Source organism: Solanum lycopersicum, chromosome 4 (genome assembly GCF_036512215.1).
Source record: "Solanum lycopersicum chromosome 4, SLM_r2.1".
Lineage (NCBI taxonomy): Eukaryota > Viridiplantae > Streptophyta > Magnoliopsida > Solanales > Solanaceae > Solanum > Solanum lycopersicum.
In genome coordinates, this window is record NC_090803.1 from 54,898,985 (window position 1) to 54,922,871 (window position 23,887).

Here is a 23,887-nt window from a genome sequence, read left to right on the forward strand (position 1 = left end):
TCTTGTTAATATTTGATTTAAATTAAAATAATCAACTGATAAGAAAGAGAGTAAATACAGTTCTTTACGTAATTATGAACGAATGATATTGCGGCATTAATGGTTAAAATTTAAACGAATAGTCTATAGGTCACAAGTTCGAATCTAGGTTAGGTCCCAATATTAGGTATTCTTTACAAAAAAAAAATAGATTTTTTTGAAGCTATTAGGATTTAAATAATTTTTAATTTTATATTACTTTGATAAATATCATTGTAAAAGTTTATATTTAGATTGTTTCACAAAAATTGAAGATTTTTCACTATTATAAGTTGAATCATTATGATGAATATAAATGAAATAGATTAGTATTATATGAGTTATGCTTCCTCACAAATACAAGTCAATTGAATGTGACTATATATGCATGATCAAGTTATAATAAGATAATATCATTAGTAATGGTACATGTCAATCTTTGATCGATTTATCTTCACATATTAGGGGTTATTAGACTATATTTATTGATAATATCACATTTTAAATCTTATAGCGATATTCATTAAACAACTAATATGAAAGAACGTAAATACATTTTCTTACGCAATTATGAATGAATGTTATTGCAACGCAAATAGTCTATAGGTCACGAGTTTGAATCTAGGTTATGTTCTAATTTTAGATCTTTTTTTTATAAAAAAAATAGACTCTTTGAAACTTTTAGGATTTAAATAATTTTCAAATTCATTTTTTAAAAAATAAGATTATAAAAGTTTATATTTGGACCGTTTCACAAAAATTGAAGATTTTTCATTATTATAAGTCAAATCATTATGATGAAAATAAATGTAATGGATATAGTATTATATGAGTTATGCTCCCTCACAACTACAAGTTAATTGAATGCGATTATATATGCATGATCACGTCTTAATTGGGTAATACGATTAATTATTGTACATGTTAACCTTTGATCAATTTATCTTCACATTTTAGTAGTTATTAGACTATATTTATTGATAATATCTCATTTTAAATTTACTGAGAAAATGGTCAAACGATCCCTCAACCTATTAGTCAATTCTCAACCACATACCTAAATTTTACGAAGTCCTATTACCCCCATGAACCTTTTATTTTTGATATTTAATAACTCTTAAACGCTCTACTTTTGTCATACCCAGATATACACATATGTTTGAATACACACTCTAGGTGGACCTATTTTATTTAAATTTTATTTTCTTATTTATTTCAGATACAGATACAATAGACCCCACTTCTTTTAACTTATTTTTTTAATTAGGCTAAATTCTCAGTTCCAAACATAACCACATGTTTACTCTTGAATGGAGTATCAACCTTTCTTCTTCTTCAAGATTAATTGTTCTGCACCTGATAATTTTTAACAATGCTATGTATCATGTGATGTAATTTTTTAAAAATAAATAAAATCAATTTTTGAATGTATAATTAGCTCTTGAAAATCGTATTTTCTAAATCTTGAAGGTCAATTGTAATGGTGAGGGAGAAAAATGTTTCATGATTCTGCTTGCTGAGGAATGTGAAAAGAATGAGTGTACATACATTGTGGTTTTACACTTATGAATTGAAGAGGGAAATAACTTATTTTTGGGCATTGATATGGAGAATAAATTTCAAGCTCCATACCTAGATCTAGTTGACCTTGCAATTTTATAGTTATTAGTGAGGAAAATAAATTTGAACCTTGAATCTAATAGCGAAAAAAATTAGAAAAGATTAGAAATCCGAAAGGTTCAAGATTTGAAATGGAAGTTACCACTGAAGCTTTGAAATTGTTCCCAAGCTTCAAGCTTTTAAAATGGCAGAAGAAAGGAAGAAGATGAAAGATTTGTGGGAGAAAAGGGGCTTAGAAATGCAAGTTGTAATTGAAAGACTTATTTTAGGATGATTTGGACTTACAGTTGATTCCAAAACACAGAAAATACGTTTTAGATATATCTTCACGCGCCTAAAGGAGGTGTATTCACCTTCTTGGACATGTCAAACATTTAAGGGTTAAAAGATATCGAAAACAAAAAGTTCAGGGGGGTAATAGAACCTCCGTAAAGTATTGGTATGTAGTTGAAAATTGACTAACACGTTAGGGGGGGGGCATTTGACCATTTTCTCTAAATTTACTAGTGATATTCAATAAAAAACTGATATGAAAGAGAGTAAATACATTTCTTTTCGTAATTATGAATGAATGCTATTGCAGCTCAAATGTAAAAGCTTAAACGAGTAGTGTATAGGTCACGAGTTCGAACCTAAGTTTAGGTTCCCAATTTTAGATATTTTTAGTATTTTTTTAGGTCTATAGGTCACGAGATCTTTTTTCCCAGGCCTATCGTATGTACCATTGAGATTTTCATGATTTAAGGACAACAAACTATCCGTCTAAAACCACAACATTATTCAATACTTTGTTTGATTGACTATTTTGACTATTCGGATCCATCTTATTAAAATTATATAAATCTAACAACAAAATAAAATCTTGAATAACAAAATAAAATAAAACTGATGAGTGAAGTAAAGAAGAAAAAATAAGTAAAGTAAGAGAGAGAGAGAAAATAAGAAAGAAAAAAATAAGAGTGATTTTCTATTTTGAATGGAAACAAAGAAGTAATTTTGAAGTCAAAATATTATTTAGTCATTTACCCATTTCTTGTCATTTAATTCCAAAAAAGTGTCTTACCATTTAGCAATACTCTTATTATATAGGGTTGAGAACCAAAATAAGCCACCAAAATATAAAAATAACCAAAATAAGTCACTATTTTAGTTAGTAACTAAAATAAGCTTAGTGGAAAAAAAAGTTCCACTTTATCTAATTTTCTAAACGTTTTCCATTAGTGTCATAACGTGTATTTTAATGTATAACGGAACTTTTTCTTCCACTTTACAAAGTGGAAGAAAATATTCCACTTTATAGAAAATTACTTTCATCTTTTCACCTTCTCCTTCTTTCTTTCACTTTAATGGCTTTTATGTTACTTGTAGATGAACATTGATGGTCCCAATCCGACAAATGAAGCGGCCCCACAATAAATAAATCAAAAATTCGGAGTAGCACAACCCGACAACATAACAATTCGTCCCTACAAATTATATAAATTAGGTATTTCTTTAACATCTCATATTTTCTTTATTTAGAATGTGTTTCATTTATGTCACCTTGTCTTAGTATAGTATTTTTGATTTAGCATTCTTTAACATCTTGATTTAGCATTCTCTTAATTTTTGCTTGTTAGTGGAACATTAAACATTTTTTAGAATGATAAATATATTTTTTTAATGTTCTTGAAATATTTTCCGACGAGAAGCTGCTTCATTTTCCGGCGAGGTGTGTAAGATGCTTTATTTTTCGGCGAGAAGTTGCTTCATTTACCGGCAAGGGATTGTTTGCTTAATTTTTTTGTTTAAAAAAAAATAAAAAAATTGTTTAGAAAAAGAGAAGCTTAGTAGGCACACATATGAACATTAAAGCGCGCATTTCTCTACCCCTTTTGCTGCATCACATGCCAGCTGAAAACTTGCACATGTGGATACTATACTAAAATATATAGGTTCCACTTTGTAAAGTTTATGTTATCTCAATCTCCGTTATGCTTCGATTGGAATACTATACTAAATATAGAGGTTTCATACAATAATAACTCCTGCCATACTTCAAAATCAAGCAAGTTGGATCGGCTATATCATTAATCTTCATTGTTCATCTCGCTTCATTATTCAAACAAAAAAATATCATAATGACTAATTTTCATATCGATTATGTTCTTGATATCTAGTCAGCTAATAGTGCTCATTTGATCGCAAATAAATGCAAATAACTAATTTAGATTTCTAATTAAAATGATAACAATTATTTTCCCTCTTTCTAAATGAGGATAATTACTATTTCTGTGATTTTGTTTTAGTAATTTCTTTTGGAGTTAGCAAACTCAAGTTATTTCACCAACTAGAGCTGAAAGCCGAGAGAGTTATATCGTTATTCTTTGTTAGATTTTGATTAATAATAGGAAGCATTCTTCATGATTATGTCACAGTTAATAACTAAGAATTTTAAACATTATTTAGTTAAAATATTTTCTATCATCATATATGTTCTCACTACTTACTCAATTAGTATTTTTTTTTCTTTTACTCCCCTTCACAATTCAAAAGCTAAAACCTCGCTGAGGAACCTCGACAAATAATAAGAGGTATAATATAGAATTTCACTTTTACCGTAGAGGTCCAACAAAACTATAGAAGTAAATAAAAAGCAGAACTGTCTAGGCATTAATATGTCAAAATATAATTATATTATACGAATTAATATAATTTTTCTTACAGTATATAATGGAGCGTGTTGTGAATCCTTGACCGATTGATCGTACACTTCTTCTCTCTCAGCATGAGCATAAATCAGAATTTTTATGGAAAGGTGAGATACCATTTAGTAACCTTATGAGGACGGTGCACATGAATGATGCCTGGAATTTATTTCGTTTGCACCGACCTCATGAACGTGTTGAGGAGATCTTACGTAGGCTCGGACTGCATGATGTAGTTTGTGTGGGCAGGATGCAGTACGATCGTGCCCTTGTTACAACTATGGTTGAGCGTTGGAGGCCAGGGACTCATTGCTTCCACTTACCTTTTGGTGAGGTCACGATTACGTTGCAGGATGTGCAGGTCTTGTTTGGTTTGCGCATCGATGGTGATGCTGTGTACATTCAGGATGCTACCCGAAGGATTCGTCCATGGCGTACTTTATTAGAGACACTCACAGGATGTACCATAGCACCTACTGATATGGATGGTGCAAGTCGGGTGAGGATACATAGCATTACCGGCTACTTGCGAGATCAGTTACAAGTAGATCCGATAAGAGATGCTACTCCAGTGGAATGAGTGGAGAGGATTGCTAGACTTTACATGCTTGTTATATTAGGGGGCATCCTATTTCCGAACACTTCAGGAAACCTTATTAGTTTACAATACTTGGCGTTCCTAGATTCTATCCATGATGTAGGTAAGTACAATTGGGGCAGTGCAGTGCTAGCCTACTTGTACCGCGCACTTTGTCGAGCGTCTATCGGTAATGTGGTTGACATTTGCGGATTTATTCCTCTCCTTCAGGTAACTTTACTAAAGTTTTAAAATATGAATAATTATTATAAAAACCCATATAGTTTTAAAAAAGATTCACATACATTTTCCTACAGCTATAAAAATATATATATATATGTGATTATCTATTTTTTTTGGTTAATGATGATAATTTAATTATTTTGTTTGTCACATCAAGGTTTGGTGTTGGGAGAGGATCTTGACTGTACAGCCATCAGCTCCTCCTCAACATGATGGTGACATGTTACTTCCATATGCTAGGCGTTGGACGCGTGGAATTGATAGGGATACCGAGTCACATCATGTTCTTATCCCGATTAGAGACCAGTTAGACTGCATGACGGAGGATCAGGTACATAAAATAAATTTCATTATATTTGACTGCTAAATATTAAATAAAATAATACACATATAATAATAAATATACAACAAAAAATGATATTTTGCTGACTCTAGTAGTCCACATGAATTGGACTATAAATAGTTTTACTATGTTATTTTATTTAAAATAAATAAATAAAATTGGAGCATTAAGCTAGCCAAACTTTGTATGATATTATACTATAACTTATTATACTAGAAAATAAATTAATTAATTAGGTGAAGAGTCAATTGCAATCTTGATTGATGGGAGAACTCAATCTTTGAAAAAGGTCAAAATTAAAGTTGTTAAAGAATCAATTTGTGAGATATACACTTGTTATTTTTGCGAAAATAACTTTATATATAATAATATTTATTGATAAAAAAATATCGATTAAATCGTTATATATGCTTCACATGTAGTAAGAAAGTGCAACATGCCAACAAACATTAATGTTAACATATCAATTGTCTCTGCTTGAACATGTAGTATATGTTATCATCCACACTATAATTTATGTATATATGTATGTGGATTCCTACGTTGTTACATTTCATTAATTAAAAAATATAAATTTCATATAAAAGTAAATCAATAATAATTTTATTTGTATACTAATCAGTTAATGTTGATTTTATTTAATTGTTACATTTTGAAAATAGTTTCGATGGACACCGTACAATGAAATTTTACATACACTGCCTCATTGTTGTGTGGTCGATGAGCCTCTATGGATGGCATGTGTCCCTATGTTTTGCCTAGAGATTGTTGAAGTGCACTCGCCTGATAGAGTAATGCGTCAGTTTGGTCATTCCCAGCATGTACCTGTGATTCCTAGTTGGGGAACCAACCACCACGTGCATGATCATCGTAGGAGGCTTGGACCAGAGGTTCTTGAAATGATGGATAAATATTTTCGTGATTGGGGTAATCGACATCAGAGTTTAGCTGTTGAGGTAAATGATGGTACTAGCGGGGCAGGGTATAGATTATGGTACATGCGGCATGGAAGATTGCTTATAGGTAGGCCTACATTAGAGGTTGACGTATCGTCAGGCTTTGTTCATTCTGCTGGTACTAGTATTGCAATGTCCAGAGGACTATTTAAGTTGTATAGTCTTGCATTACAGTGGCAGAGAGACACAACCTCAGCTTCACATGGTGAAGAGGTATCTCAGATTGTTAAAGATACATTGCTTGAGGCCGGAATACAATTTAGAGAGCCATTTTTTGAGGGAGATCCTTTATTTGAACATGTGGGCGCAAGAGGACCCAGACGTGGACGGATGGGGCATAGAGGTAGAGCTCGAGGACGCACTCGAGGACGTAGCGCTGGTGGTATACCTATTCCTCCAGACATAGAGGCACATGTGAGAGTAGATGCTGATAATTTGCATGTACATCAGTTTGGCACGTCAGATATCATGAATTTATTACATATGTCATTTGATTCTTATTCAAGATCGACTCGAGATGTGGAAGGAATTGGACATATGAGCTATGAATCAACAATAGATGTTGGAGATTATATACCTGATATCGCGGTAAGAATTAACAATTAATTTTAAACTTAAAACATTACTAACTTATATAAATATTTCAAAATAAAAAAATAAAACTATTTATATATTTTTGTAGGGCATATCAGGTACTGTCCGTTGTGACACCGAAGATACTACTATTTATAACACTCAAGATTTTATTGAAGGATTGTTTGATGATCCAATTGAGTCGCAGGTTCGTGTTATTTATCTATTTAATACAGTAGTTATTAACATTTTGATTTTATATTAAATTAAGTTTTAATTATTTTTTAGATTCATACTACGGGCCCTTCATCTACAGTGGAGGAGAGTCCCACGACGATCATAGAGGATGTTGTTCCGACAGTCACTAAGGGTCCCGATGTTACACAGGTTTATGTTATTTATTTATTTTTGAAATATTTATATTAATTATTAAAACTTTGATTTTATATTAAATTAAGTTTTAATATTTTAGATTCATACTACGGGACCTTCATCTACAGTGGAGGAGAGTCCCAAGACGATCATAGAGGATGTTGTTCCGACAGTTAATGAGGATCCCGATGTTACACAGGTTTATGTTATTTATTTATTTTTTGAAATATTTATATTAGTTATTTTGTAGACTTTTGTTTTGCACCACATTGTATATTCCTATCATTTATACTTTTATTTTTTAATGTCTACTATCTAACTTTGTATTTGCAGACCTCCTTATCACCACTCTCGTCTCCAGATGTTACGTTCATTATGCCAGTGGATGATATGCCGCAAACACCCGGAAGGAAAAAACTTGTTAAAAGAATTGTAAAGAATGTGAACATAAAGGATCTTCCGGCCAAAAAGAGGAAGAGGAACAATTAAGATGAAGATGGATATACGGGACTTAGACTGCGAGATGTTTTACGGATTTCAAAAAAGGGTTGTGGAACATAATATTATTATATTTGTGTATGAATCTTTTTTTGAGGGTGTATAGTAAATTATTCTAATCATATATAGTTTTATTTTGGTGTATGTATCTTTTTTTTGTGGTGTATAGTACTATTGGTTTAGTTATATATATTATTATTATTTTGTGTATGTATTTTTTTTCTTTTAAAAAGTGAATAAATTTTTTAAAAAATTTAAACATGACTTGAAGATGATCAAAAGTTCGAATAAATAGTTGCATAAAAATTGATACAAGAATAAATTAACACAATTAAACATCTTTCTCTAGCTACTACTAACATATGAGGCGTTTCGAGTTCGTGAATGACAGTTGCGCCTATCATGGCCTATTTGTTTGCACGTTGAGCACTTGCGAGTGAGTGTACTTGTAGGAACATCCATTTCATTTTGTATACGGGTGGTTTTATTTACGCCCACTTTTCGTAAATAATTTTTATTTGCTATCATAAGTAAGGGACTATCAGGCCAATACTTTTCACCGTCGAGTGGATTGAATTGTCCAAAGTAGGCATTTTTTTGTAGCTACGCACAGTGAATTCTGGTGCCATATGCTCCCATGCTTGATACCCAATTTGATCAAATCCCTTTATTGCATGAGAACATGGAATATGGTATGATTGCCATTTACCATATTGACATTTTCCTTGTGATGCATTTACAATGTGCTTATTACCACCACGACTATGATGCATATGTGTTTGCACCTCAAATATGTTTTCCCTTTGTTGGTGATAGTTGATTAGTGTGTGACGTTGTGACTCTTTTCGAATATCCTCAAAAATCTTGAATGGTTTAGGCATTCATTGTTGCTTTTCCTGTACTAGATGATTAACAAATTTTGATCTTGTAACAAATCAATTCACAACTTGATTGTAAGTGAGTCTTACCATTGCAGTAACTGGCAGACCCCTTGCTAATTTGAGAAGACCATTGAATGATTCAGAACTGTTTGTTGTCAGCATGCCCCATCTCTTACCTCCATCCCTGTGCAATGTCCATTTATCAAGATCGTTCTTCATTAGCCACGCATATGCTTCCGCATTAATCTCCTTGATCATTTCCATTTTTTCCAAAAAAAATTTCTCCTGACAGTGATTTGCAACTGCCCATAATAGATTGTTCAAAGTGATATTTTTTATTTTTTTTTGAAAATTGGCCTTCAAATGTCTTAAACAAAAACGATGAAACCCAAATGGAGCCTGCCAATTCGGAGAATTATACACGTATGAGAGTATTCCGTGATGCCTATCTTATATCAATGTGGACCCCTCTACGACCCTTGACAACGTGCAAGTGCAAATGATCCAAAAATAAAGTCCATGTCTCTATGCTCTCATTTGCAACTATTGCAAATGCCAAAGGTAATATAGAGCCGTTACCATCTATTGTAATCGCAATCAACAACTTGATATCATATTTTCCATAAACATGTGTTCCATCGATCGATATAATAGGACGATAATGCACAAACCCATCAATGCATGGTTTAAAAGCCCAAAACACATAGTTGAATACATGTTCAATGACATCGACACGCCGCTCTGTTTTCCATTCTACTATTGTTCCAGGGTTGAAGTGTTTCAAAGCTTCCATGAATCTCGGTAACTCGGCAAAAGAACCCTCCCAAGTACCATAGACTTTTTCAAAAGCCCGCTTGCGACCAAGATAGGCTTTTCTTCTACTTATCGAAATGCCATATGCTTTAAGAACGGCTGTTTGACAGTCTTTGATGGGAAACCTGAAAAGTAATAATAATATTAATTATCAAATAAAAATGAATATTTTCTTATTAAATAAGAATCATCCAAGGATAAAATAGTACCTTGGCGTTCTTTCTATATCAACACGGAGGACGTTAGCAATCATCTCAACATCCAAGTTGAAATGTCCTTCGCGACATGTACCCATATCACATGTATGTTCTTCAATGTATCTTCCAACTTTCCACATGTTAGCATGTTTATCAATAAAAGAAGTCAACCTAAATCGGCATCCTTGTTCTACACGCCTGCAAACAAGTCGCCATGATTTTTTTGTCGATTTAATAACAAAGTACTCCCTTGCTACTTTCAAATGTAGAAGTTTAACTGCTCTTTGCAACTGCTTCTTTGAATTGAATAACATGCCTTTTTCAATATAAATAGCACCATTCATGAAATCTTCTGGTTCATGCCACGTGCGTTGTGATGTATACTCATCATATGTATCACCAAAGATATCTTAACCATCCGGGAGATGATCAAGATAAGGAATTTCATGATTATGAAACGGGCTCATGGACATTGGTCTTGGCGATTGATTGAGAGTCGAAAAATCATCATCACTAGATGATGCCTCAAATGGAACATTATCTCCTGATTCCTTAACATTAGGCAAATCATCACTATCATTAGCTGAAGGTGAGCCATAATTAGGAAGGTCACGATCATCGATATTCACAGGATCAATGGGTTCATCTTGTGTAATGTTTTCCCTATATATGTAAAAAAATATAAATATTTCGCTCATGCTATTTATTTACTTAAATAAAAAAAAATCAAACGTTGAACATACTGAAAATCATCTGCACCAAAAGTAGGCGAGACATGAAAATTTGAGGATGTCCCAACATTTTCCGTCATTTCAAAGTGTGATGACTGACCAAAATAATTATCTAATCCATAACTTGGAGCAATATTCCTATCTTGCTGAGGTAAACCGCTACAAAATATATAATAATAAGAAAAATAAATCATATAAACTAATAAATAATCGACAAAATCAACAAATAATGATTGAAATATAATTATTGAGCATTACCGATCACTTTCATTGATAGTTTCATTTAAATCAAAATCATATCGACCGGTAAGAATATTTTGATAATGAGTCATGTTAGGAAAATCAGCAGATTGAGTTATTGGAAATTCATCAACGCTATTACGATTTTCTAATTGGGGATTGACATCGACTGATAAATGAGAACGTTGTTGACTAATCTTAGGCTCCTTCCTAACATAGATTTCAAGTATTGTTAACTTGATTTGATCTATGTAGTCATTTGGAACCCTCAAAAAGTCGGTTAACGATTCGTCATTATAGATAATCCACTCTCCAAAATTAACTTGTCCTTGTGATAAAAATGAAGTAGGGTATTTTCCGACTATAGTCAAATTATAATCAGTACTGTTTATACCCATTCTTTTATAAATTGATGAAATGAATTTATGATATCGAACATTAATTGGATATTTAGCATTGTGTTTGGGAGGACAATTATAGTAAACGGTATTTCCGTCATGTATAATTTCGCCATCCCAATAAATTGAAACTTTAACTTTAGGCGTAGAAGACATTTTTTTTTTTAGATTGAATGAACAAAATATAGAAGATTTTTTGTTGTAGGTGATTTCAATCATTTTAAACGACCTTAAATAGAGATTGAAAATTTTTCAGAATAAAAAAAATAAAAATACATAGTGTAATATTTTTTTCCATTTTATGACATGTCAAATCAACATAATTGTATGACAACACTGAAAAAGCTTTTTCGAAATGTGAAAAATATCTCTCTTATAAAGTGTAATAAAAAGTTTCATTTTAGAAAGTGGAAGAAAAAGTTCCACTTTATAAAGTGGAAGAAAAAGTTACTCTTTATGAAGTGTAAGAAAAAGATCCACTTTATAAAGTGGAAGAAAAAGTTCCACTTTATAAAGTTTACTTACACTTTATAAAGTGTAAGAAAAAATTTCGTTATATATTAAAAATACACGTTATGATACTAACGAAAAATATTTAAAAAATTAGTTAAAGTGAAACTTTTTTTTCCACTAAACTTATTTTAGTTACTAACTAAAATGATAACTTATTTTGATCATTTTTACACTTTTGTGGCTTATTTAGGTTTCCATCTCTATCGTAGATCCTCGCTCTCTACTGTTCTCTTGGACTACAGTTGAAGTGACAAAATTATACGGGCCAAAGTTATCATCAAATCTCAAAGGAGGAGGAAAAAGTGAAAAGTAAAAAATTCGAATAGACTAGGAAAAGGTAATAAAAGATGAGTAGATGAATAAATAAGTGATTTCCATCCACCGCCATTGATAGATCACAAAAACCCTTTTTTATTTCAAATAATAGTGTCCCTCCACCGCCATTCCCTTTTTGTTTTAAATACAAAATGATTAGATAGTGAAAGAGCAAAAGACGAGTGCCTTTATTTTTGTATCATGAGATGTTATGATAACCCCCCGGATTTCGACAGTATTTGGAGATTTCCTTTTTTTTTTTTTCCGCTTAGCTTCTCCAATTTCCAATTCCAATATATGATTTTTTTTTTCTTTCTTTCTCAAAGTTAAAATAAGCTTGACTTGTCATATAATTTCTTCAATCTTTAATATAAGATATTTACTTGTATGAATGATGGTCAATTTCATCTTAGTAAAGTTGTGTTGAACACGCAAATAAAACTTCATATTAGTACGTATATATAAGATATATAAATATTTTTTTTAACGATATAAAACTTTTTATCAAAGACTAAGCTAAGCCCAAAAGTTAATATTCAAAATATCTTGGGACTATGATGCCATTCGAAGTGATCTAACCCATCATTCATTGACAAATTCTCTAGCGAAATAGAAATTTCTCAATCTACGAAGCTAATTCGTATCAAACGGCGTAAATGTTCATATTTTTATAAATAGCGCAAACATCCCATCTATACAGTAAGGGGCATTTTCAATAGAATCTCTCACTTGATTTCAGATATAAAAATTTCTTTTTTAGTTCTTCGTGGCGCGTTAACTTCTCAAATTGAACTAAGATTTTCCAATTATAGTATATAGTCGGAAGGAGCTCACGTCATTCGAGGTGGACTAAACCAACATTCATTGATAAATTCTATAGAGAATTAGAGATTTCTCAAACTTCGAAACTAATTCGTGTCAAACCTGAATGTCCATATTTGAAAAAATAGCGCAAACATCTCATATATAGTAAGATGCCTTTTCAGTTGAATCTCCCACTTGATTTTAGACAGTCCAATAAAAAGATTTTTGTTAGTTCTTCATGCCTTGTTTACTTCTCAAACTAAACTAAGATTGTCCAACTAGAGTGTAGTCGGAACTAGCTGTTTTTGTATTGAAAATGTTTTCAAATATCAAATTGAACTAAGACTCGAAGAAAGCAAATGATTCAAGCTCCTTACAGAAGGTAATCAACTTGATAACTGATAAGCTATATTAACAGAGCAAAATCACTCTTTCAAAAGCAGGATCAATCCAACTTATTATTCTTAGCCTAACAATCTATTCGTGGAAGTAACCAAATTATCCAAAAGTCTACTTAGTAGACCTAATATCATGTCATCACTTTCAAATACAAGGAAGTTGGACTAGTTATTAGACCAACTATTGCACTCTCTCTCTCTCTCTCCAACCTAGCCAAATGAATATATCTAGTTGAAAGACTCTTATTCTGATTTAGAACAAGAAGATCTTTCAATTTGTAAAAGCTTAAGCTTAAGAACATTATTCATAAGTAATAAGAGGAGACTTTAAGAAATTTCTTATTCCTTTTCTGGAGACAAAGATCTCACTGCTACCTTTGACAATCTAGTTTCTAGGCTTTCAACTTTTAGGATCCCTTTTCTTTTTGATAATTCGTGCATCTTTATCTTTATTTTAGTTGTTTTATCTTTATTTTGTAGAAAGGTAGATATATAGAGAAACTGATAAATATATTGTATCAATAAGAGGATAGTTTGATATTCTTGTGTCACATGTGTATTATCTAACTATATGAATCAACTTTTTTCCCTTCTATGCAGACACATCTAGGGATGTCAACGAGAGGACTCTTGTTATCTTTCTTTTATCTAGTACTCCACTGTAAATTAAGCTTCCTTTTCAAACCTCTCATTTTATTAGAGCGAACTATATTCACCCTCTCATCGTATATAAATTTCTAAATTCATTTACCTCGATCAGGATCAATTCAAATTTTTCATGGATTTGGGCATTTGATTTTCCTTAATGTAATTGAGCGTGAATGGAAATATCTTTGCGAACATGAAGTTATGGATCATATTTCCACGAAATTAGCTCGAAAAATCACTCTTGAACAAGTAGAGCAAGAACGCTATCATATATAAGAAAAAATTGTTATATTTTGATAGTGGTTAGCACTTTCTCTAACTATAGTTTTTTTATAAAAAAAAAAAGAAATGTGAAATGTTCAAGAGGTAGGAAAAAGAGAGACACGTTTGACTTTTCATAATCTTGATATGTTTGACTTCTTAAAAATGAATTATTTAATTTGATATCCAATTCACTTTGAGAATTGGGGAAACTAACATGAAGATGACCTAATATAATGTAAATACTTTTTTATTTTTACAATTGTTAGTGTATAAATGTTGCAAAACAGGAAAAAGATCGAGATGCCACGTTATGAAAGTAGGAATGATGTTGGGTTTGTTTGGTTATGAAATAGACGAATATATTTCGAATTATGATAAATGGTATATAAATATCCTTCATCATATTTTGAGATATTGGTGCCGTGCCGTTCAAAAATTAGAGTGTATATATCGTTCGCTCTAATGGAAAACTAAATAGGAAATGTGGCGCAATCTTATCCATTGATCCGATGTCGGATTGGTAGATAAGATTATAACACGTGTATTTTCATTAGAATCAAGGGTATATGCTCTAGTTTTTGGACGACATGGGCACTAATGTCGCTAAAGTGTGACGAAAGGTATTTGTATATCATTTATGATAGTGCGGTCCCTTCTTTTAATATTTTATTAAGAATTTTGTAACTTCTTTTCAAAAAAAATTCATCTGATACTCAGTATTTATATTAAAGTTCGATTAAATTTAAATTCATGCCGCATTATACTGTGTTTGTACAAAACTAAAGTTATATAGTTTCGATTTTATTAGAGGCATATTGTCTTTGAGTAAATTCTAAAAATGTACCTCAAAATTAAGTGAATTTTATCAAGTTTAGAGCAGTTTGATAGCTCGCAAGGTCCGTAAACCTGATGTCAGAGATTCAAATATTGTCCCCACAACATCTTGTTCTGGAGTTAGTAATTAATTCCCGCTATGCCTTCTCTATTTAGATTTTACAAATTCAATCTTAGCAATACAAATAACTCAAATGCAAGTAGTTTAGCAACTGTAGTATGTCATTTTCAACCACCAAATTTAGACTTGCTTCATCATCAAAAAAGCCTTTTGAAGTAGGTTTAAGTGATATCAAGTAATAATAGCAAGAGTTATGGAGGTCATTCTCAAATCATAACAAGAGTCTAAAAGTTACTCTTTTCATTTCATATTACTTAATCATATTGATCTGACACGTTTCTTTTTTAAAAAAAGTGTAGTTTATTAAATAAATTTTATCAACGATGTTTTGAAACTGTAAATTTAACTATTAATTTTATTTTATGTAATTATTTAACACTAAAAATAACATAAGAAAATCTCTCATAATTTACTAATCTGACAAGTAAAATAAAATGGATGGAGTATAATAAATGGCATATAACACTCATAAGCAAATTGAAGCACTTAATGAACTAGCTTCATGATGATGCAGTTTCCCAAACAACAAGTGAAGCCCATGACACTAATAAAGGCTAAGAAATTGTTCCAATAACAAAGATTTGATCAATGATTTCAAGTTCATTTTTTCTTAATGTGAAATTATTTTTGTGTGTGGGTAGGGTAGAGGGAGTGGGTGGGGGATGTAAAATGAAGTAACAGAAAGCACTTTCATCAACTTGTTTTTTTGATAAGACATGATTGACATCATCAATTTAATAACCCTTGGGTGATTTATATATATATATATATAATTACATTTTAGTATTGTCAGGATTGTTATAGCCAGTAATCTTTCTTATTTTCAGAATTAAAAATTTCATATGGCTAGAAGGCTTATCAATTTATCAATTGATATTCATTTTCATATAGTCAAGAAAGAAAAAAAATGATTGTTAACCTAAAGATAATTTTTAGCGATAATAAATACGTACATAAATAAAGATGTCATTAATATATTAGTTAATAGTCATTGAATTCAATGTCGCTATAATTATTATGGACATTTACAATGCATGATAATTGTTACTAGAAAAATAAATTATCATCAATTAAGCTATTATCTTTAATTAATTACCACCAAAAATTATTTTTAAAATAGTGCAAAGGAAAAAAAAGAAGTTACAAAACCAAGGTTCCTAACTAAGAAAAATAAGAAATAAAATTGTGATCTCATTTCTCTACACTAAAAAACTAAAGGTTATACATATTAATATATCTTTAAGTGAATCTCATCATTGGATGAAATGGCCCTCAAGAAACTTAGTTGTGATCTGATCATTTCTCAACACCAAGAAAGTTAGAATCTAAAGATTTGGTTAAAAGGTTGAGGACTTTTGGCAAAAAGTTACCATGCCCCATATTGAAATACAAAGATCACTAATTAATGTGATGAGAATCATATATAGTAATATTTAATTAGGTAGGGACTCAAAAAGAGAAAGGACAAGCACTACATTTACTCAAGACAAAGTAAACTTTCCTAGGGCATGGATCCAGAAACTCCTATAGAGAAATGAAAAAGTGGTGTACACATATATATATATAAACTAAATTACAAAAACAGTGTAGAAAAACCTCATTTCTGTTTTAAAACTAAAGGCCTACAAAAGAAAAAGGCAAAGTTGACACATGGGATTTCTTGATTTTAAAATGTCTTCTTGTCCTTTGCTAATCCCAATGCCTAGGGTGCATATCTTACTCCTATTTCATTTTGTGTAACACAATATTATTTTACTATAATTAAAAATAACTTAACTTTGAAGATTTGTCTTTACTCTTTAAAGTTGTGGTGTTGTTGCAAGGCAGCTGCATAGCAAGATTGTCCATTCAAATAAGCCATCCCCTAATATACTACTACTACTATCATGCAGTAACGGAGCACTAAATAGATAGCTAATGATTAGGTTGTTTTTTGAAGCAAAAAATAAGTAGCACCACTATATATGCATGCCAACTAATTTTTTTTTTTGGTTTTGTTATTTTCTAATTGTCTTAGTATTACTTTATTAAAGGCACTGTAAATTTTATGCTAGTCTATTGCCAAAAAGACCTCTTTGAGTCTTCAATTGGGAAAATATACCACAAATCTTGAGAATTGAGAGAACTCCGTAACTCTTCTCACCTCCTGGGCGAGACAAGCTATCTTTAGCTAGGAGCCTCTTTTCCTTCTGTTCAGCTTCCCAAAAAACAACGAATATAGTTTAGTTGGAGAACCTATGTAAAAAGATAGTCAAATTATATTTGGAACCCTAGGAAGATTCTTATATATATATATATATATATATATAAGAGGGAAATACTCGATTAGAGTGATGCTATGAGTCTCTTATTTCTTAATTAGTTACTTCGATTAATTTGGAACCTCCCTCCCTCCTAACTTATTGTTTCTACTTCTTTCAAGTTCGTTACTTAGTTGGAGTAGTTAAAATGAGGGACTCTTATAATTGTATGTGTTATTTCAATAATCCATTTCAATACAATATAAGTTCATTGCAACTCTTTGTAATGACATCAATAAAAGAAGTTTGAAAATTTTCAAGCCTAGTCTCGAAGTCCTGAAAAATATATAATATGCTTTAACTTTCAAAGTCTTGAAATATACAAAATAATCTCCATTTTTCAAAACTTTAGAAAACCCAAATTAAATATTTTTTTTTTTTAAAAAAAAAGTTATCTCCTTGATATCCTTTTTCCTGAAAAAAAATTCAGACCTTTTATCAAAAAACTACTACCAATTTTTATTCCTAGCAATATATAAATAATTCTTGAGAAGAGCTCTAATTAATTTCTTTATTGTCCTAAAAACTTAGTTTTTTCTACACCCAAATTCTAGCTTCATTAGTGTCATTGGAGGAGAGAATTCTCTTATTGTATGCTTACGCAATGACAACCTTGAAATTTAAGTATGGATATGGATATGTCCAAGCATCCTTGATTAAAGTTCAATCTTACACCCCTTTCATATGTTAAAAGTGTTTATTTAGTTACTCCAAAGTCACTATATTCAGTTAGCCCATAAATATTATGTTGTTATGTCTTTGGAAAAAAAATTGTGAGACTTTTATGAATCTTTTTATCGGAACTTGGAGGAGCAATACGTATGATCTCACTATTTTTGAGTGGCTTTTGAGCATATAGAGACCAATTTACAGGAATTAGGCGATATTAAATTTTCATGGTTACACTCTTGAATATTTTAGTGATATGGTTTCAGAATGAATTTTTGTTAAACCTTTATGGAACCTTCATAGTGGATTGGGGGGTTTAGTAAATATTGTCTCACCATTTTCAGAGTGATTTTTGGGTATTTAGGCTTCCAAATTACAATAATTAGGTAATTTACTCAGTTTTTCGTGTGCGTTAGGCCATGAATTTTTTAATATGATTTTCAGATGTACTTTCTGGATTTTTTTTTTGTGATATGATTTTCAGATGAACTTTTTGTGAAACATTTATGGATTCTTCCTAAGGGAGTTGGGGGCAGTACGTACAGTATCACTATGTTAGAGTGATTTGTGCGCATTTAGGGGCCAATTACAAGAATTGAGAAATTTTCACTATTTTTCGTGTGTGTTAGCTCATGCATGTTTTGGTGATATGGTTTCCCGACGAATTTTATGTGAAATCTTCATGAAACCCTTCATAAGGAATTGGGGGAGTTGTACGTACAGTATCACCCTATTCGGAGTGATTTTTAGGCATTTAGGGGCCAATATACAAGAATTAGATGATTTTCTCAATTTTTCGTGTGTGTTAGCAATGAATATTTTGATAATATGACTTTGAAACGATATTTTGCTGAAACCTTTATGGAATCTTCATATGGAGCGGGGGGTCTGGCAAATATTGTCTCACCAATTTTAAAGAGATTTTTGGGCATTTAATGGTCAATTTATAAAAATTAGGTGATTTTTTCAGTTTTTGTGTATTAGTGTTAGGTGCACATGAATATGTATATTTTGAGGATTGACAAAAGGTGCATATTGGAGCAAGTTAGCAAACATGAATTGAGTTTACCAAGGCCTACTGGAAAAAGAATTCCAAAGTTTGAGCAAACGTGAATTGAGTTTACCCAAGTCGTATGGGAAGAAGGATTCAGAAATTAAGTGTAGCTTTATAATTTATTAGGAAGCTTACTTAACATAAGAAAACCACTTCCTAATCGGTTAAGGGGAAGCAGTGTGCATATGAATGTATGTGTTTACTTACCTGATCAATGCAAGAAGATGGGGTTTGCTATTGTCAAAAAGGGAAAATTTATTAAAAACTATATGTTTTGGCAAATATTAAACCACATAGAAATGGTCGTGCCCACGTGATACAAGGTGTTTGTTTACACCAAGTCGAAGAAGAAATTATCTATCAATAGAGTTTTCTTATTCACTTAAGGAAAACAATTTTTTTTTATCTTATTAAGGAAAATCACGTAAGAAGTTTCCTTTCGAAGCAAAGCACAAAGAGAAGTCCTAACGCAAGAGAAGTCCAAGTCGAGTTTGGTTTATAAACAAGGATGTTCGAGTTGAAGATGCGGCATAAGTTAAGTTCGAGTTGAACAAGGAGTTGAAGATGCAGCAAAAATAAGTTTGAGTTGAACTAGGAGTTCCACACAAAGTAGGAATACTAAGTTTCAAGAGAAAAAGGAAGCAGAGCACAAGTAGGATTTCTAGTTGAAATATGTTTTGGATTCAAGTCCAAATCTATAAATAGGAAATAGTTTTGCTTGAGAAAATTGTGCACTTACGTAGAGAGAAGATCAAAACACGATCAAGAGTTTGAGTGAGTTTTGAAATTTACTTAGGGAGTGTTGCCAGTTTGTGAGGAAAAGTTGTAAGATTGCAATTAAGAGTTTTAATTACAATCAAGTATGTGTAGGATTCGTCTAACAAGTTTGAGAAACTTGACGGACGGTAAAAGACTTAATCCTGGGGTTTTCTTGTCTTGGGTAGCTAGGAATTAGAGTTTACAATTTTTTAGCTAGGAATTAGAGTTATAATTCCTTAGGTTACATCGTTCGTAATCTTTTGTTGAGACTCAAAATTTAAAGAAGTGGAGTTGAATCCTAGATGAGGTTTAGGTCGTAGTTTTTACTCTTTATGAGTTGAGATTTTTCGCTGTAAAATATTGTGTTATTATTTTATTTGTTTTACAAGACGTAACTGCTATAATCTGCAAAGGAACATATAGCCTTAGGCAAATTTGGGGGTCATAATTCTACCAGTTAGCCTATGAATATTTGTTGATTTGATTTCTGAATGGATTTTTCGCGAAACCTTTATGGAACCTTGTAGGAAGTTGGAGGAGTATTACATACAATCTCACCATTTTTAGAGTGATTTTTGGACATATAAAAGATAAATTATAGAAATTATCCAGACAATTTTCTTAATTTTTAATTTTTCATATATATTAACCTTTGAATATTTTTATAATATAACTTAAGAACAAATTATTTTTCAAACCTTTAAATCTATTAAACCTTTATATATATATATATATATATATATATATATATATATATATATATATATATATATATATATATATATATATATTAGTATATTTGTATATAAAAAAAGGGGGAATAGCACACTTATTGGTCAAATGCAGTGGCGGTGTAAAAAATATGTGTTAACAATGAGATTCGAACCTTGGTACAACAACAATAAAAAAGTCTTAAGCACCCATCCTAGAACCATTGGGCCAACTATATGATTTATTTATTGGGTGCTCTATGTTAATTTTATACAAATACCTATCGATTTCTACATAGATATATATATATATATATTTCGTAACGAAGTTAATGGGTGCTCGAACACCCGACGGACAACATGTGGGTCTGCCCCTGGTCAAAGGTTAACTTTTTATGTTTAAGGTCTCAGTTTTAAATCTCAATAACAATCTTTTTTAAAAAAAAAAAAATCTTTATAAGTACTTCCACCTTTAATTTTATATAAATATTAATACTCAAAATTTAATTATTTATATTTTAGTTATTTCAATTTTTATGAAAAAAATAAAAATGTGTTCCCTTTGGTTCCATACAATTTTTTCGCAATTATAGAATCATTTTTAGCTTTGACATTTGATTCTTCGTCAATGTACTTGCTTGTTGACGGGAGATTATTTCGATAATTTTAACTTATAATAATGCCAATTTTTTTATCGCAAATATTTATAGAAAATTATCATTATTATGAAATAATAATATTTCATTTTACTTGCTTCAATATTTCCTTATAGAACTTACTAATGACTTATTTTAATTTCTTAATAGAAATAATTTTAAATTTTTTACTTATTTTATTATGTTTCCCACCCCCTCTGCGATTAATTATTTTATTTAATTTGATACTTTCTAATAAAACTTACTAAATTCTTATTAAAATATAAAACTATTATTATTGTTGTTGTTGTTGTTATTATTATTATTATTATTATTATTATTATTATTATTATCAAATCACAATGTTTCGTTTTACTTACTTTAATATTTTCTAATAAACTTAGTAATGGATTATTTTAATTCCATAATAAAATTAATTATTAAAGTTTAACTTATTTCATTATGTTTACCGACCCCCTCTACACTTAATTATTTTACTTACTTCAATACTTTATAATAACATTAATTAGGTGATAATTTAATAAAAATAAACTCCTAATAATATTGATAAATAAACTCCTCAAATTACTTTAATGCTTAATTAAATTAAATTAATTTCATTGTCAATATATATAAATTTAAAGGAAAAATTTAAGTCATGCTAATTAACGCGAATTGAACAAAGCACAAATCTTCTTTTTGAATTTTAGAGAAAAGTTCGGACCAACTAATTTATAAAATTTTATATTAAAAGAAAATATCTTAAATATTCCACATATTTTTGGGCCTGTGCACAACATGGGCTATCTTTTAGGGAAAATTACCCAACAAAGCAAATTTATACTATTTAATTACTCATCATAGTTATAATTTGCTATAATTACCATTCACCACTAATATTATACATTAATTATGTGGGCTGACTTCGATTTTGTATGATTAGTCATGTTTGTATATGTATAATTCGCCAGAATATACAAATACATATGTATAATATACAATTATTTAACCTATTACATATACAATTCATTTCTCTCCAACTCTCTGCCCTCTCTCGCTCGTCTCTCTCCTCCCTCTCCCAATCTCGCTCACCCTTCTCCTCTTCTCCCAGTCTCGCTTGCCCTATATACTAATGTATATGTATAATATACACTTATATACATATACAATTCACTTTTCACCCACTTTATGCCCCTCTCTATCTTGAATCTCTCCTCTTTCTCTCGATCACTCTCGCATCTCTCCTTCCTCTCCCGGTCTCGCTCACCTATTTCCTCCCTCTCCCAATCTCTCTTGCCATATATACAAATGTATATGTAAAATATACAATCATATGCATACACAATTCACCGCTCTCCCACTTTCTGTCCTCTCTCTCTCTCTCTCGCATATCTCCTCTGCATCTTGATCTCTCTCTCCTCTCTCTCCCAGTCTCGTTCGCCTCTCTCTTCCCTCTCCCAATCTCTCTAGCCATATATACAAATGCATATGTATAATATATAATTAGCTAACCAATATACACATACAAGTCACCTTTCTCCCACTCTTTTCCCCCTCTCTCTCGCCTCTCTCCTCTCTCTCCCTATCTCACTCGCCTCTCTCTGCCATATAACATGTAGCTACAATTTGTAATTATAACTATAGCTATGGGGAGTAATTAAATATATGTGAAAGTTTCCCTGTCTTTTACTAGTATATATATAAAGGAGGACAACAGAAGAGAGGTGATTTTGAGTTGATCGGAATATAATTGAAAAAAGTAAAATTACTTACAATAAAATCGTTTTTGCTTCTCAATCATCTCCTCCTTCATAATCAATATTGGCTTTAACTATTTTTATTCGTTTCCTTTTTCTTTAGTTAATGTGATAAATATTAGAAACAAACTAGTTTGATAATAGGTTGTGTATACTTCATGTATTGTTGAACTATATTTAGTTTTCTTGAGTGTGCTATGATGTACAATCAATGTGCAACTCGGGTATATATAGGCTATATTCAGTTTTTAAGTGTATCATAATGCATATTCAGTGTAGTCTTCATGTATATGTTAGCTATAATTAACTTTTATGTTTATCATAATGTATAGTCGGTATATATTTTTTTATACTTTTGAATATTTTTTTATACAAATAAACACATTATAACTATATTTATTATAAACTTATTTTATTATATATATTTTGGACCATCCCAACTTTTATTAATAGTTAGGTAGCTCTTCTATACTATCTTTGAACTTATACTTTTTGTGCATTTTATTTTGAAAAAATAACTTAAATACACAACTATAAGTTTTATATTCTCTAATTTTTCCTTCTTTTTTTAAATATTACATAATTCTTTTTTTTTTAATTTTAGTGTAAGTTTATAGATACATTACATTCTCTCTCCTATAATACACCATTACCCATTTTAATGCCTATTTTTTCTCCATTAAAACACTCAACCTTTTAAATCATTTTTGAATTTTGAATTTTCTCAATTTAAACACTCAACCTTTCAAATCAGTTTTTTTATTTTGAATTATTAATTTTAATTAATTTCAAATAAAAGATCTAATTTTGAAATTTTGAATTTCAAAATTCAAAAAAATTCAAATTTCAAAAATCAAGACAACTCTTAACTTCTCCCCATTTTCTTAATCCATCAAGTTTCACTTCCTTTTTTTCCATAATCATCTTCCTTCTTCTTAACCCAGCAGAATTTATTGGTT

The 23,887-nt window shown here is 30.7% G+C and overlaps 1 protein-coding gene across 1 annotated transcript; it reads right to left on the reverse strand.

Annotated features, from left to right (window-relative positions):
- Positions 1–9,213: 9,213 nt before the first annotated feature.
- LOC101252384 (uncharacterized) lies at positions 9,214–11,147 on the reverse strand. Its single transcript, XM_004237546.2, has 5 exons — positions 10,768–11,147; positions 10,522–10,668; positions 10,194–10,441; positions 9,791–10,094; positions 9,214–9,706 (listed from the first exon to the last, which is right to left on the reverse strand). Exons 1-5 carry the CDS (start codon positions 11,145–11,147, stop codon positions 9,214–9,216), a joined length of 1,572 nt encoding a protein of 523 aa, XP_004237594.2.
- Between the last annotated feature and the right edge of the window lie 12,740 nt (positions 11,148–23,887).